The sequence below is a fragment of the Denticeps clupeoides genome, chromosome 3 (genome assembly GCF_900700375.1).
Source record: "Denticeps clupeoides chromosome 3, fDenClu1.1, whole genome shotgun sequence".
Taxonomy (NCBI): Eukaryota; Metazoa; Chordata; class Actinopteri; order Clupeiformes; family Denticipitidae; genus Denticeps; species Denticeps clupeoides.
In genome coordinates, this window is record NC_041709.1 from 36,548,481 (window position 1) to 36,565,367 (window position 16,887).

Consider the following 16,887-nt stretch of genomic DNA (forward strand, 5'->3'; position numbering starts at 1 on the left):
TTGGTCCTCAGCTCTCCTCATGCTCCATTTCCATTATTCTGAACATGGTCCACGTTTCTCTCCCTGAGCTGTGAAGGTCTCGTTCTGGTGTCTGATTCTGTCCGTCTGTGTTTCTGCTCCTGGACAGGATGCAAAGTCGTCGTTCTTCCAGTTCTCCGCCTCGCTGCAGCAGGAGGCGCTGCTGATGCTGGCCATAATGGAGGAGTACGACTGGCACGTCTTCTCCATCGTTACCAGCAAGTTCCCGGGCCACCAGGAGTTCATCACCACCCTCCGCACCACGGTTGGTCTCCAACGTCCAACTTCTGGCTTCAAGTCCGTTTATAGTGCAGATGATCTGTGTGTGTCTTCTAATAATAATCATCATCATCATCATCATGATCAGCATTACGCACGATACACAGTGTAGGTGGTGTAGAAGGTTGTGAATCGAGAAAGTAAGATAAGTATCTTCGCTCTGGTTTCTCCTCCTGTGCAGGTGGACCACAGCTTTGTGCGCTGGGACCTGCAGAGCGTGGTCACTCTGGAAGGGACGGACGCGGACGCCAAGGCGCACGTCCAGCTGAAGCGCATCCAGTCCCCCGTCATCCTGCTGTACAGCTCGAAGGACGAGGCGGAGGACATCCTGGAGGAGGCGCGCTCGCTCGGCCTCACCGGCGCCGGCTACGTCTGGATCGTCCCCAGCCTGACCACCGGGAACACGGAGTGGACCCCGGACGTCTTCCTGCCGGGCATGATCTCTGTGTCGTACGACGACTGGGACTACCCGCTGGAGACCAGGGTGAGGGACGGCGTGGGAGTCCTCCTGTCCGCCGCCGCCGCCATGCACCGCGAGCAGGGACGCGTCCCAGACGCTACAGCCAGCTGCAACACGCCGCCGGACGCGGAGACACCCAAACTCCCGCCCAGCACCCTCCGCAGGTGAGCTGCTGGGCTGGTTGTGGAGATAAGGAGATGGGGTTGAAGGTGAACTTGAATGTGGAGCTCAAGTTGGAGCTGAAGGTGGGGCTGAAGATGGGGCTGAAGGTGGGGTTGAACGTGGATCTGAAGATGGGGCTGAGGATGGGGCTGAGGATGGGGTTGAAGGTGGGGTTGAACGTGGAGCTGAAGGTGGATCTGAAGATGGGGCTGAAGGTGGGGTTGAACGTGGATCTGAAGATGGGGCTGAGGATGGGGTTGAAGGTGGGGTTGAACGTGGAGCTGAAGGTGGATCTGAAGATGGGGCTGAAGGTGGGGTTGAACGTGGATCTGAAGATGGGGCTGAGGATGGGGCTGAGGATGGGGTTGAAGGTGGGGTTGAACGTGGAGCTGAAGGTGGATCTGAAGATGGGGCTGAGGGTGGAGCTGATGATGGGGTTGAAGGTGGGGTTGAACGTGGAGCTGAAGGTGGGGCTGAGGGTGGAGCTGATGATGGGGCTGAGGATGGGGTTGAACGTGGATCTGAAGATGGGGCTGAGGATGGGGTTGAAGGTGGGGTTGAACGTGGAGCTGAAGGTGGATCTGAAGATGGGGCTGAGGGTGGAGCTGAGGATGGGGTTGAAGGTGGGGTTGAACATGGAGCTGGAGGTGGATCTGAAGATGGGGCTGAGGGTGGAGCTGAGGATGGGGTTGAGTGTGGAGTTGTGTTTTCATCAAAAAAAAATATTACAAAATATCTTCAACAAAGCTTTTTGGCGTGATAAGGGCGGGGCGGGGCGAGACGAGACGTGAATGCTGGTCATGTGATGATAACAATAACAAAATGCATCATGTAACAAGACTAAATATGGTGTCAAAAATAAAAAATAGGCTAAAACGTTACAACAAATTCCCAGCACATACAGCGACAGCTTGTCTGCTGTTCGAGAACGTTGCCCAGATACGTATTCAATGCTGAGTGCAACCTGGTCACATCGAGTAGTTTTATTTCGTTATCGCAGGATGACTGACATTGTTAACCAAACACGCTCATTCAGATGGTGCTGATGGTGGAGCTGAGGATGGGGTTGAGGGTGGAGTTGAAGATGGGGCTGATGGTGGAGCTGAGGATTAGGGTGGAAGTAGCCTAGTGGGAAACACACTCGCCTATGAACCAGAAGACCCAGGTTCAAATCCCAAATCCCTGTAACTACTGATTGTAAGTCCCTCTGGATAAGGGCCTCTGGTAAATGCTGTAAATGTAAGATGGGCCTGAGCATGGTGCTGAGTGTGGAGCTGAAGATTAGGCTGATGGTGGAGCAGATGGAGGAGATGAGGGTGGACCTGAGGATAGAGCTGAGGATGGGGATGAGCATGGAGTTGAGGTTTGAATGAAGAACCTCTGGACGTTTTGATGATAAGGGTCCGCTGAGGCTTCTCCCTTTCCTGTAGATGTTTGTGTTGAAGTTGGGAATAATGTTCTAGTCCAATCAACATTGTTTCTGCTGCTTGAGTGAACCTTTCTGGAACAGTTTCTGTACATGATGGTTTTATCTCATCTTCACGTGAAGGACTGAGGTGGGACCAGATCAGTGGTGTTTGTTCTGTCTCTGCTCTGTGTGCTCTGTACCCTTCCCCACCCATTTCCCAGAATGCACTCTTCTAAAGTTGTTCTCTGAAAGCACTTTGCTCAGAACCAGAATTTCGCTGAACGAGTTTCTTTTTTTCCATCTGCTAACAGCCAGCGCTCATGGCGGTGACCAAATGTGGCCCATTCAGTGCAGGGGAGCAGACGCCAACCTGCCACCAACACCGCCACCGCCGCCGTGACCTGCTGCTGAATTTTTTATTACACAGACTCGCAACATGTCGCCAGAACGTATGGCGATCAATTCACGTCCTTTTTCGAATGCTGCCTCCCTCAGGACCGCAGTGATGAACATGAAGCGCCCCGCCCGCTTTTATACCTCCAATCTGTCATTTCTTAATGACATCATACTGAAATGGGCTTTACTGCCCAGTCGGTTTCGGGCCGTTTCTCTTATTCTCTCCCCTCGTCGCTGGATTGGTTAGTCGCTTTGGATAAAAGCGTCTGCAAAGTAAAAGTAAAGTAAAAGTAAAGTAATAGTAAAGTATTTGTGTTGTCGCAGTGGGACAATAAGGAATCTAGAAAGTTCTCCTGCTCTTTGCATGATTTTTGGAGATATTTCGGGCTTTGTTTTCACACCCTTTTCCTGTTCAGGAAATGTGGACGTGTGTTAAGATCATATCACGTCTGGGGAGGTGATATGGAGGTGGGCGTGTCGTTCTGGGCGGGGCCATAAAAGTTCATCATCTCATGACAAACAGCATGACCACATGTGGATGGATCCACCATTACACCCCGATCCGCTACACCCGGTTTCCACATCACACAAACACACACTGGGGGAGGCATGTTGTGGTAACCATAGTGACTGTGGGTTGAGGTGGTAGCTGTGGTGACCGTGGGTCGTTGCTGTAACCATGGTAACTGTGGAATTGAGTTAGAGGAATCAGAATGGATGATGTAAGGAACACACACAAACACAGCGGTGTAGAGAGACCTGATTTCTAGTTTCTGAAACTAAACTCCATTTCGCTGTGCATGGTCCAGAACATCGATTCATTCCGTCTCTGTCACACACACACACACACACACACACATACACACACATACACACATTTATATATATCACACATGAGAAAAAAACACAAGAGATGATCAAAAAGGCGCGCACACACACGCACAAACACTCACACAGTCATGCTGGCCCACACTTGAAATGCATACAGCACAAATACTCATTAGCAGGAGGAATACTACTACTAATATTAATACTAATTCTACTTTTACTACAACAATTACTAATACTTCTGTTACCATTACTACTACTACTACTACCAATACTAATTCTACTTTTACCGGTAAAATTACTACATCTACAATTACTAATACTTCTGTTACCATTACTACAGCTGCTACTAGCAATACTAATTCTACTTTTACTGTTAAAATTACTACTACAACAATTACTAATACTTCTGTTACCATTACTACTACTACTACTACCAATACTAATTCTACTTTTACCGGTAAAATTACTACATCTACAATTACTAATACTTCTGTTACCATTACTACAGCTGCTACTAGCAATACTAATTCTACTTTTACTGTTAAAATTACTACTACAACAATTACTAATACTTCTGTTACCATTACTACTACTACCAATATTAATTCTGCTTTTACTGTTAAAATTACTACTACAACAATTACTAATACTTCTGTTACCATTACTACTACTACCAATATTAATTCTGCTTTTACTGTTAAAATTACTACACAAAAAATTACTAATAGTTCTGTTACCATTACTACTACTACCAATATTAATTCTGCTTTTACTGTTAAAATTACTACTACTACAATTACTAATACTTCTGTTACCATTAATACTACTACCACTACCAATACTAATTCTATGTTTATGGTTTAAATTACTACTACTACAATTACTAATGCTTCTGTCACCACTACTACTACTACTACCAATACTAATTCTACTTTTACTGTTAAAATTACTACTACTACAATTACTAATACTTCTGTTACCGTTACTACTACTACCACTACCAATACTAATTCTACGTTTATGGTTAAAATTACTACTACTACTATTACTAATGCTTCTGTCACCATTACTACTGCTGCTACTACCAATACTAATTCTACTTTTACTGTTAAAATTACTGCAACAACAACAATTACTAATGCGACTGTTAAAATTATTATTGCTATTTCTACTACTACTACTTATATTATAACTTATACTACTACTTGTACTATTACTTCTACTACCACTACTACTATTAGCAAAACATCTGCCATTGATTGGCATGACTGCTTGAATGTTACATGTAAATTAGATGAGATGGTCCCATAGTCCAGCAGTGGAACATATTCTGTGGAACAATCATGGACATCAGGAGAGAAGCTTTGATGGTGTGATGAACCAAGCCCCCCAATGTGCAGTCACACAGTCATTCCAACATGAAACAGATTTCAGAACCCACAGGACTGAGTGGGGACCTCAACTGGGACATGTTCTCGAGTTACTGAATGGATAAAGAGAGGATACAGACTGACACTGTTTCTCTACTGTTCTTGCTCCTCTCGCAGTCTACTCTTCATCACTGCATTCTATTTTCCATCTCTTCTGCTCCAGAAAATTAGAAAGGTGTTGGTGTGTGTTTCAGGTACATGATGGGTGTATCTCTGGAAGGCCGTGACCTGTCCTTTACAGATGATGGATACCAGAACAACCCCAAACTGGTGGTCCTCGTACTCAACACTGACAGAGAGTGGGAGAAGGTAAAAATTCATCAAGACTCATTTTCATTTACAGCCCTTATCCAGAGTATCTTACAATCAGTAGTAAGAAGGACAGTCCCCCTGGAGACACTCAGGGTTAAATGTCTTGCTCAGGGACACACATTTGGGATTTCAAACCTGGACTTTGACCACATCACCTGCATAGCTCATAACTTTACACCGACCACGTCACCCGCACAGCTCATAACTTTACACCGACCACGTCACCCGCACAGTTTATAACTTTACACCGACCACGTCACCCGCACAGCTCATAACTTTACACCGACCACGTCACCCGCACAGCTCATAACTTTACACCGACCACGTCACCCGCACAGTTTATAACTTTACACCGACCACGTCACTCGCACAGCTCATAACTTTACACCGACCACGTCACCCGCACACTTTATAACTTTACACCGACCACGTCACCCGCACACTTTATAACTTTACACCGACCACGTCACCCGCACAGTTTATAACTTTACACCGACCACGTCACCCGCACAGCTCATAACTTTACACCGACCACGTCACCCGCACAGTTTATAACTTTACACCGACCACGGTCACCCGCACAGTTATAACTTTACACCGACCACGTCACCCGCACAGTTATAACTTTACACCGACCACGTCACCCCGCACAGTTTATAACTTTACAACCGACCACGTCACCCCGCACAGTTTATAACTTTACACCGACCACGTCACCCGCACAGTTTATAAACTTTACACCGACCACGTCACCCCGCACAGTTTATAACTTTACACCCGACCACGTCACCCGCACAGTTTATAACTTTACACCGACCACGTCACCCAGCACAGTTTATAACTTTACACCGACCACGTCACCCGCACAGTTATAAACTTTACCACCGACCACGTCACCCGCACAGTTTATAACTTTACACCGACCACGTCACCCCGCACAGTTATAACTTTACACCGACCACGTCACCCCGCACAGTTTATAACTTTACACCGACCACGTCACCCGCACAGTTTATAACTTTACACCGACCACGTCACCCGCACAGTTTATAACTTTACACCGACCACGTCACCCGCACAGTTTATAACTTTACACCGACCACGTCACCCGCACAGTTTATAACTTTACACCGACCACGTCACCCGCACAGTTTATAACTTTACACCGACCACGTCACTCGCACAGCTCATAACTTTACACCGACCACGTCACCCGCACAGCTCATAACTTTACACCGACAACGTCACCCGCACAGTTTATACCTTTTCCACCGACCACGTCACCCGCCACAGCTCATAACTTTACACCGACCACGTCACTCGCACAGCTCATAACTTTACACCGACACGTCACCCGCACAGCTCATAACTTTACACCGACCACGTCACCCGCACAGTTTATAACTTTACACCGACCACGTCACCCGCACAGCTCATAACTTTACACCGACCACGTCACCCGCACAGCTCATAACTTTACACCGACCACGTCACCCGCACAGTTTATAACTTTACACCGACCACGTCACCCGCACAGCTCATAACTTTACACCGACCACGTCACCCGCACAGCTCATAACTTTACACCGACCACGTCACCCGCACAGCTCATAACTTTACACCGACCACGTCACCCGCACAGCTCATAACTTTACACCGACCACGTCACCCGCACAGCTCATAACTTTACACCGACCACGTCACCCGCACAGCTCATAACTTTACACCGACCACGTCACCCGCACAGCTCATAACTTTACACCGACCACGTCACCCGCACAGCTTCATAACTTTACACCGACCACGTCACCCGCACAGTTTATAACTTTACACCGACCACGTCACCCGCACAGTTTATAACTTTACACCGACCACGTCACCCGCACAGCTTATAACTTTACACCGACCACGTCACCCGCACAGCTCATAACTTTACACCGACCACGTCACCCGCACAGCTCATAACTTTACACCGACCACGGTCACCCGCACAGTTATAACTTTACACCGACCACGTCACCCGCACAAGCTCATAACTTTACACCGACCACGTCACCCGCCACAGCTATAACTTTACACCGACCACGTCACTCGCACAGCTCATAACTTTACACCGACCACGTCACCCGCCACAGCTCATAACTTTACACCGACCACCGTCACCCGCACAGTTTCTAACTTTACACCGACCACGTCACCCGCACAGCTCATAACTTTACACCGACCACGTCACCCGCACAGCTCATAACTTTACACCGACCACGTCACCCGCACAGTTTATAACTTTACACCGACCACGTCACCCGCACAGCTCATAACTTTACACCGACCACGTCACCCGCACAGCTCATAACTTTACACCGACAACGTCACCCGCACAGCTCATAACTTTACACCGACCACGTCACCCGCACAGCTCATAACTTTACACCGACCACGTCACCCGCACAGCTCATAACTTTACACCGACCACGTCACCCGCACAGCTCATAACTTTACACCGACCACGTCACCCGCACAGCTCATAACTTTACACCGACCACGTCACCCTCACAGCTCATAACTTTACACCGACCACGTCACCCGCACAGCTCATAACTTTACACCGACCACGTCACCCGCACAGCTCATAACTTTACACCGACCACGTCACCCGCACAGCTCATAACTTTACACCGACAACGTCACCCGCACAGTTTATAACTTTACACCGACCACGTCACCCGCACAGTTTATAACTTTACACCGACCACGTCACCCGCACAGCTCATAACTTTACACCGACCACGTCACCCGCACAGCTCATAACTTTACACCGACCACGTCACCCGCACAGCTCATAACTTTACACCGACCACGTCACCCGCACAGCTCATAACTCTGGTTGGGCATTGGTTCCTTGTCGGGGGAATCTCAGGAGGTTCTCAGCTGTTAAGTCCTCACTAGAATCTTTTAAACAGCACAAGTGGCTTTAAAACTGCAAATCAGGGTCCAGGAGAAATGTGTCCAGTTATCACTTGAGTTTTCACCTGAGTAACAACCAGTTGAGTTCTGCATGGGTCCCATTTATTAAACCTATGCCCACCTGTACCCACCTGTTCCATGGCACAATGGCAATCCTCCATCTGACCTTTTGTCCAGAAGCAGTCCTTCTGTCCTGTGTGCGCATGAACCTTGCTGGTGCTTATGGTGTTTCACAACAATTTTTAGTGAGGAAGTGGAAAGAATTGCTTAAAGACCCTATTTGTAACAATTTATAATTCATTGTTTACATTTTCAGGAGTGAAATTACCACAGTAAGTGCTATAATTCATAATGAATGCATCATAATGGATTATGCATTTCCATTCACTGCATTATGGATGCAGACATTACTGTCTGTGGTCTCGATCTGGAGAGCCCTTCCTTACCCGAGTCTTATAGGCATCATTTCAACCATAATGAAGCTGGGATTGGTCTCGTCTTGTGAACTGAGCATTGGTTTATTGGTGCTGAGCAGTTGTGTGGAAGGGGGGGTCAAGGTTTCTTCTGACATGGCATGTTTGGGAGCTCCAACCCTTCATCCTTCATCCCTCGTCACAGCCAGTTCTCATTTACTGTGTATTCGCTTGTTTTCTTAATGAGCCACAACTGCGTCTGCGCCCCCTCCCTCCCAACACTCACACACACACACACACACACACACACACCCTCCCAACACACACACACTCACACACACACACACCGAAACTGTGTGACTTTAATAATCTCACACTTCAAATCGATGAAGAAGTAACGTGTCAAACGGGTATTAACACACCCCACTGAGAAAACACCAGTGTGCACACACACTCACTCACACACATGCTAAACTGGTTGCTTCCTTGTGTTCAACAGAATCATTATTATAATAACATACATATTATCTCTTTGTCAGTAATGTGTACACACACACACTCACAAACACACACACACACACACACACTGTCTATCTCACACCTCCCCCTCTTGCAGTGGAAGAGCTGGCAGCTGCAGATTAGACTGCTGTGATCGTGACTCAAACCCAAGAGAACGTAATTACACACAAACACACACACTTCCATACACACACATAAAGCACACAGAGTAATTACACCCATTTCCACTGTGTCATCAAGCTTCTGTTAATTCAATTAGAGGCGGCAAGCAGCTCCGCTGAACACCACTTTTAATCGTGTGTGTGTGTGTGTGTGTGGTGTGTGTAGATGGGCCACTGGGAAAACCAGTCCCTGGTCCTGAAGTTCCCGGTGTGGCCACGCTACAACTCGTTTGGAGACACGGAGTCGGATGAGAACCACCTCAGCATTGTGACTCTAGAGGAGAAGCCCTTCGTCATCGTGGACGACGTGGACATCCTCACTGGGACCTGCATGCGCAACTCGGTTCCCTGCAGGAAGCACATCAAGGAGTGAGGACCTCATCCAGAACACTGCAGGTGTTCACATGAGCTTGATATTACTGGTGCTGTGGTGCGAATGAAAGTCTCTTTCCTGCGTTGTTCTCGTTTCTGTGGCAGCAACACCACAGGAGGCTCCTACGTTAAGCAGTGCTGCAAAGGCTTCTGCATCGACATCCTGAAGAAGATTGCCCGCAACGTCAAGTTCACCTACGACCTCTACCTAGTGACCAACGGCAAGCATGGCAAGAAGATCAACAACGTATGGAATGGCATGGTGGGGGAGGTGAGGCTCCTGGATTTCAACATAACAATATTTCACTGTATGTGTCATTTTACATTCTGGTTTAAATGACCTTTTTCACCATATTTCCATTTTTCAAGATGCTCGAGTCTATTCCCGTTATTCAGGATGTTCTCCAGAAGCAGCTTCATCCCACAGGCCATCAGACACCTGTCACACACACGCTACCGGTTTTATACTTCATCATCTATTATTGCACAGCAATATTTGCACTCTTTTTTACATTATTCATGTCACTAGTTGTCTGTCTGTCTGTCTTCTTGTTGTCTCCGTGTTTGGTTTGCCTGAAATGTTTGTACTTCATGGAGCCAGTTTGTCTGTGTCGCACGGTTACTTTATGTCAGTACGTAACGTTGTTTAAACGTTACATGTAGCACCAGGTGGTTCGTTTCACTACGTACCGTATAACATGCATGTAGCTGAAATGACAATAAAGCTCTGTAACTTCTGTAATACTGCCTTACTGTAATATTGTAAAATATGAGGTAGAAATTTGTCTTTATTGTAGTTTATTGTAAACTTTGGGGAATAAAACAATTTTTTTATCACTATTAATTTTTATCATTTTTTTACGCCAGCTGCAATGTAGTAATTCAGGATTCATGGATCCATTTTTAAAAGATGACAAGTGTAAGGAAGGTCACTGGTTTCATGCTAATCGGAACGAGAAGATCCAGTTGTGCGTTGATGGACATTCTGCCGGTTTGAATGCTGACCAGTCGTTGCTTCTGTGGAGTAAACAGGCGTCTCCAGCAGGGAACATCTGGTGCTTCCCTCACGGGATCCAGGGTCCCTTTGGCAGAGTCACTAATCACTTAATTCCACCTAATTAGAGGTACCGAGGAGCCAGGTTGACCCCTGGGGATTAACCGTGGCCGTTTTGCGTCTTCGTCTTAGGTCGTCTACAAGAAGGCCATCATGGCTGTTGGTTCTCTTACCATAAACGAGGAAAGGTCAGAGGTCATAGACTTCTCCGTGCCATTTGTCGAGACGGGAATCAGCGTGATGGTGTCCCGTAGCAACGGGACTGTTTCGCCCTCTGCGTTTCTGGGTAAGATGTTTTTCTGGTGTCGTTTCTCTCGGGAACTCGACCTCACACTCGGTTTCTTTAACTCTCTCTCTCTCTCTCTCTCTCTCTCATCTCCTCCCAGAGCCCTTCAGTGCTTCGGTCTGGGTGATGATGTTTGTCATGCTGCTGATCGTAACGGCCATTTCTGTCTTCCTGTTCGAGTTCATCAGTCCTCTGGGCTTCAACCGAAACCTCGCTCAGGGCAAAGGTACCGTTTGCGCCATGAGCAGAAGATCGAGGCGGGCCTCCTTACACCATGCCCTGTGCTTTCAGACCCTCATGGCCCATCCTTCACCATTGGCAAGGCGGTTTGGCTACTCTGGGGCCTGGTGTTCAACAACTCCGTGCCGGTGCAGAACCCCCGTGGCACCACCAGTAAGTTCATCGTCTCGGTGTGGGCCTTCTTCGCGGTCATCTTCCTCGCCAGCTACACCGCTAACCTCGCCGCCTTCATGATCCAGGAGGAGTTTGTGGACCAAGTGACCGGCCTCAGTGACAAAAAGGTCTGTGGTTCCCACCCTCCCCTCAGCCAGGTTTCCATCTTCTGCTGGTTGGGAGGTTCTCCAGAATTGAGTCTTCACAGGCAGTAAATCGTCCTGACACCGCAGAGATTGATAAATATTTGAAGGAATACGATGCTCTTCTGCAGACTGTCAGATAGCTTCATGAAGAGTGGCAGGACTGGCCTTTAAGTTCATAATTCAGGGGGGAGAAGCCCAGAAAGTCGCTCGTACTTCTGCTGCCTGATGTCCGGCTCTCCTCCCACAGTTCCAGAGCCCGTACTCCTTCTCCCCTCCGTTCCGCTTCGGGACCGTTCCGAACGGCAGCACCGAGCGGAACATTCGGAAGAACTACCCGGACATGCACCAGTACATGGTGAAGTACCACCAGACGGGGGTGCAGGACGCGCTCGTCAGCCTGAAGACCGGGTGAGTCCCGTTTCAGGAGATGTTGTTGGTGTATTTAGAAGGCATTTCAAATCTGGGTTCTGCAACGTTCCTCCAGATATACAAGTTTAGTACAATTTACTGATGCTTATAATGATGCTGCCACATGAGCCACTTTTTCTCATCAGCTCTGTTACACCATGCTCCTCCTGTTTGCAGGAAGCTGGACGCGTTCATCTACGACGCGGCTGTGCTGAACTACATGGCGGGCCGGGACGACGGCTGCAAGCTCGTCACCATCGGCAGCGGCTACGTCTTCGCCACCACCGGATATGGCATCGCCTTACAGAAGGGCTCCTACTGGAAGCGGCACGTGGACCTGGCCATTCTGAGCATCATCGGAGACGGTATCTCGCGTCTTCTTGGTTCTCTTTCACTGCTCCACAGTGGTGGCAGGTTGATGTCTGCAGGCCAGTTATCTTCTGCTTCATATTGTAAGGATATCTGAGGCCAGGTTGAATCCATGTTCCAATCCGTGTGTCTCCAGGAGAGATGGAGGAGCTGGAAGCCCAGTGGCTGACGGGAATCTGTCACCACGAGAAGAATGAAGTGATGAGCTCCCAACTGGATGTGGATAACATGGCCGGGGTTTTCTACATGCTGGCTGCAGCCATGGCTCTCTCCCTCATCACCTTCATCTGGGAGCACCTCTTCTACTGGAGGCTGCGCTACTGCTTCACCGGCCTCTGCTCCGGGCGGCCTGGCCTGCTCTTCACCATCAGCAGGGTGAGTTCCAGCCATCATGTCACGATGTTCACGCAGTCTAACTAATGTCTAGTGGAAATACCGCATGGAACCCAGTCAGACGCCAGTGAATATAGAGGAGGCTCTAGGTAGGATAAGGAGATTTGTTCAGACCACGTCCTCCACCGGCCCACCCCCCACTACTCTACTTGGTCTATTTATCTCCCTCTGCGTCTGTCTGTAGGGCATATGGAGCTGCATCCACGGGGTTCACATTGAGATGAAGAAAAAGCCTCCTGAGCTGGACTTCAGCCCCCAGGCCAACATGCTGCACCTGCTGAAGTCAGCTAAAGAGATCACCAACCTGGGAGGGGGAGGCAGCAAGCTCACGTCCCCGAACCGACCCACTTCCACCGGCCTGCTGCCCCACACCACCGGCCTTCTGGAGCTCATGGGAGGAGGAGCCAAGGCCAACAGCCTGGTGCCCAAAGACCCCGTCTACAGCAACACTGGCAGTTTGCTGAGCAACCGACACAAGGACCTGCTGAACAACGCGACGCTGCTGTCCGGCCAACGGACCCTCAGCATCAGCAACGCCCCTCACAGCTCTGCGTCGGGTGGAGATGGAGCTGGGACGGACAGCTCCTCCCGGAACTCCACCGCCTCAAAGCCCCGTGCCTTGTGGAAGAAGTCGGTAGAGACGCTGCGTCAGGGCCCGGTGCCGGGTCCTGGTGATGACACCTCGCCTATAACGTCAGCCCCGCCCCTGGAACCTCGTCTACAAATGAAGAGTCAGCGTTACTTGCCTGAGGAGGCTCCTCCCCGTCCTGACCTCTCATCTGACATGGAGGCCAAAGGTCACATGAACAAGGCAAAAGAAACCCTTCGCAAGCGCAGTCGCCTTCCACGCGACCTCAGTGACCTGGACATCTCCACACTTCGCAGCCAGCAAAGCGGGAGCATCCAGAGCAACCACAGCGGTAACCATGGCGCCCACCACCAGATGATCAGCCAGAGCAGCCAAGGGAGCCAGGGCGGTGTCTACACCATCAACTCCTCCCTGGACCAGGACCAGCCTGGTCTGCATTACCCCGACATCTTCAGCGACCACCACCACAAAAACCGCTCCGGCGAGCCGCCACCCCCCCAGCAGCAGCAGCAGCAGCAGCAGCAGCCAGTTTTGCAGCTCAACAGCAGCCTGCTTCTGAGCCCTCCCCATTCTCAGGACCAGCCACACCCTGACGTCATGGCGGCGGCAGCAGCTAAGGAGAAGAAGTACAACACCTACAGCAAGCCTGGTGCATCTTCGGGCTTGGGCTCCGGAGGTCCCGCTGGGACGGGTGGACCCTTGGGGACAAGTCAGGACCACCGACAGACGCACTGCCGCAGCTGCCTGTCCAAAGTGTCCAGCTACTCGGGCCTGTACACCGTGCGCTCCCCTCAGTATCGCTGCGATGCCTGCCTGCACTCCGCCAACCTCTACGACATCAGTGAAGACCATTTCCTGCACCCAGAGCCCCAGGGTGGCCTCGCCGCCCCCCAGGCAGGAGCATTCAGCTCCTACATCCCCGCGCCCGACTCCCCGTCCTTCATGGCCTACCTTCCCCAGAGCGACCTGTCCCACGCCCAGGAAGGAGACGGCCTGATCAGCCACTACCTGCCCCAGAGCGAGGGCCTGGTCCACCGGCAGCACTCGTACGAGAACCTTCCTCAGAAGGCCGGCTCTCGCCGGGTCAGTCTGCAGGACAGCGGCGGCCCCTACGCCAACCTCCAGAGCCTGGATGGAGGCGGGGGGGGCAAGGCCACGCAGCAGGCAGCCACGCCGGTGTCGCCTCACCTTAACCACACTTTGGCGGGTGTGGGCGTCAGTGGACTCGGGGTGGGCAGGAGGAGCAAGTCCCTGTACCCCGACCGGCCCACCGAGAACCCGTTCCTCCAGACCTCTGAGGGACGACCAGCGGCTGGCCCACGGACGGAGCTCCACAGACATCTACAAGCAGCTGGTGCCACTCACATTAGGCTCACATCCGCTCAACTCCAACCTCCTGTACTCCGAGCATGTGATGCCTTATGTAGCGCCGCCTCCAGCCACGCCCACCGCTACCTACCCGGCCCCACGGGCCATGAGTGCGGGAGGGGCCCGCAGGGTCTACAAGAGAATGCCCAGCATCGAGTCTGACGTCTAACCAGAGCGGGATGGAGCGAGACGTCCAATTTCCTTTTCTCTTCTAGAATTGTCCATGGAACACCACTAGAGCAGCATCGCCGCGCCCAAAGCTGCGGGGGGCGGGGAGCTCATCAAAGGATCGGTCCATTCCTCCCACCTCTCGGAACTGTGCAGTGGTGACCACGTCAGCAGCCGAGGAAAAGTTCACATCAGGTCACCGCCGACCAGTGGCTCTGTGTCTTCCACAATAATCAAAAGGTCAAAAAACAAAGTCGCTGTAAGGAGCCGTGACTCTGCAAACGCTTCCAAAGAGACCATGGACACACAGACCAGCCGTCCTTTATTTTTATTCATTTCTAACTTGCACTAAACACGTTTTCTTATTGTAACCGATCATGCGGGTGGAGGAGTGTGGTTCCTTCCATCTTCCTCCTCCTCCTCTCCTGACGTTTTTGTGCTCCATCCATTAGGACCTGCATGCAATGAGTAAGAATCAGGGGGGGGCGGGGTTTAAACCAAGTTAAAGCACAAATCCACCACAAGGAAACCGGACACACGGTCCAAGTCACCGGTGTCTAAATTTTACTACCTAATGTTGTTTTCTAGAGTCATTCACTCTCTGAGCCAAGCACTTTGTACACAGTTTCCTACACTGCCAAAAAACCGCGGCGCTGGAACGAACGAGACCAGGCGGCGGCGTCCCCACCCACCAACAGCCAGCCCGCGGACGGGACTCGCACTCCCAGGGTGCACCGCGGCAGCGGAAGGGACTTATGCACAGTGTCGGGCCGCAATATAAACCCTGACGTATGAAAATCAGTAGTTTTGCTAGGATCGAGTCCTCATTTGTACACATGGAATTATTTATTTTTAAATGTAATTGACAAAAAAACGCGTTAATGGCATGTTAACTGGAATCGTGTGGTGACACTTTCTCGAATTTTCTCTTTGGTTTTTGTGAGCATCCACAAAGTTGTTGTACGGGAGTAAACGTCTCACACTGGACCCGGGTCGGAGGTCCACGTCCGTGTATGCTTCTGTGAGACGGCTTTCCAGAGTGTGTGTAACGGCAAAGGGTTCACGGGGGCCGTGTTGTACCCTGGATTTAACTGCTCTTCAACCATTAAAGTGTGGTATCTCCAACACGTTTCTGCACCACCACCGTTGCTTTCTTCACAAACACGTTCCACTAAGTGTTGACCGTTTAATTGGGGGACCCTGAACGCCATTTTACATTCTTCCTCGATCACCGGGGCCGCCGCGACTGGCCAATTCGCTGATGGAGCGATTCCTGGTGAGGCCGGGTTTGTGGAAGTGATCCTGCGGCGGTCGGACGGTGTGTGTGTGTGTGTGTGTGTGTGTGTGGGGACTGGCCTGCTTTTCGGAGCTGTGCTGTTATTTCGGGAGCTTTGCAGGGTGAGCCTGCAGCAGCGGGAATGCGGTCAGCCGGAATGTCGGACTCTCGGCTCTCCTCGGGGCCTCGGTGGGATGAGTTTCTTCACCAGAGACACACAACCTGCAAAGCAGCTGCCTGTCTGCTGCCTGTAACACACCTGGAGCCAGCACAGCTTTAATTACAGTCTGTGTGTGTGTGTGTGTGTGTGTGTGTGTGTGTGTGTGTGTGTCCGTATTTAACTTTCACAGTGTCGCTTATCCCATAAAGTCTCCAGATATCTCACAGTCCTACATTTCAGTGACATGGTGGAGTGAGAAGAGAAGGGGATGCCACAGAAGATGGAAGGAAGAGAGGAGATAGAAATGCTGCAGATGAAACAGAAACATACAGATGACTAACAGGATGAGGTGAGAGGGATGAAGGAAAGAGGATGAGAAGAAATTGAGGGATGAAGCAGAAAATGAATGAGATGGAGAGAAGGGACAGGAGGAGAATGAAAGTGACAGAAGAAAATCTTACAGCTTTTCTCTTTGTTAGGGTTTAAGGCACATCTGTAAGTGTGTCTGATAACTCTGTGCCCCAGTTTTGCACATTTATACTCTCTCTCTCA

General features: G+C 50.1%; 1 protein-coding gene across 1 annotated transcript in view; it reads left to right on the forward strand.

The window, feature by feature from the left end:
• The window catches only part of grin2ab (glutamate receptor, ionotropic, N-methyl D-aspartate 2A, b), a 37,044-nt gene extending 21,017 nt beyond the window's left edge, over positions 1 to 16,027 (forward strand). Inside the window, 13 exon segments of the mRNA XM_028971981.1 lie at positions 128 to 283; positions 479 to 921; positions 5,179 to 5,293; positions 9,520 to 9,722; positions 9,831 to 9,996; positions 10,912 to 11,065; positions 11,166 to 11,291; positions 11,357 to 11,586; positions 11,852 to 12,012; positions 12,190 to 12,377; positions 12,518 to 12,756; positions 12,959 to 14,659; positions 14,661 to 16,027. Of these exon segments, the coding sequence (XP_028827814.1) occupies positions 128 to 283; positions 479 to 921; positions 5,179 to 5,293; positions 9,520 to 9,722; positions 9,831 to 9,996; positions 10,912 to 11,065; positions 11,166 to 11,291; positions 11,357 to 11,586; positions 11,852 to 12,012; positions 12,190 to 12,377; positions 12,518 to 12,756; positions 12,959 to 14,659; positions 14,661 to 14,900 (4,122 nt within the window). The 3' untranslated portion in view covers positions 14,901 to 16,027.
• Positions 16,028 to 16,887: the final 860 nt, after the last annotated feature.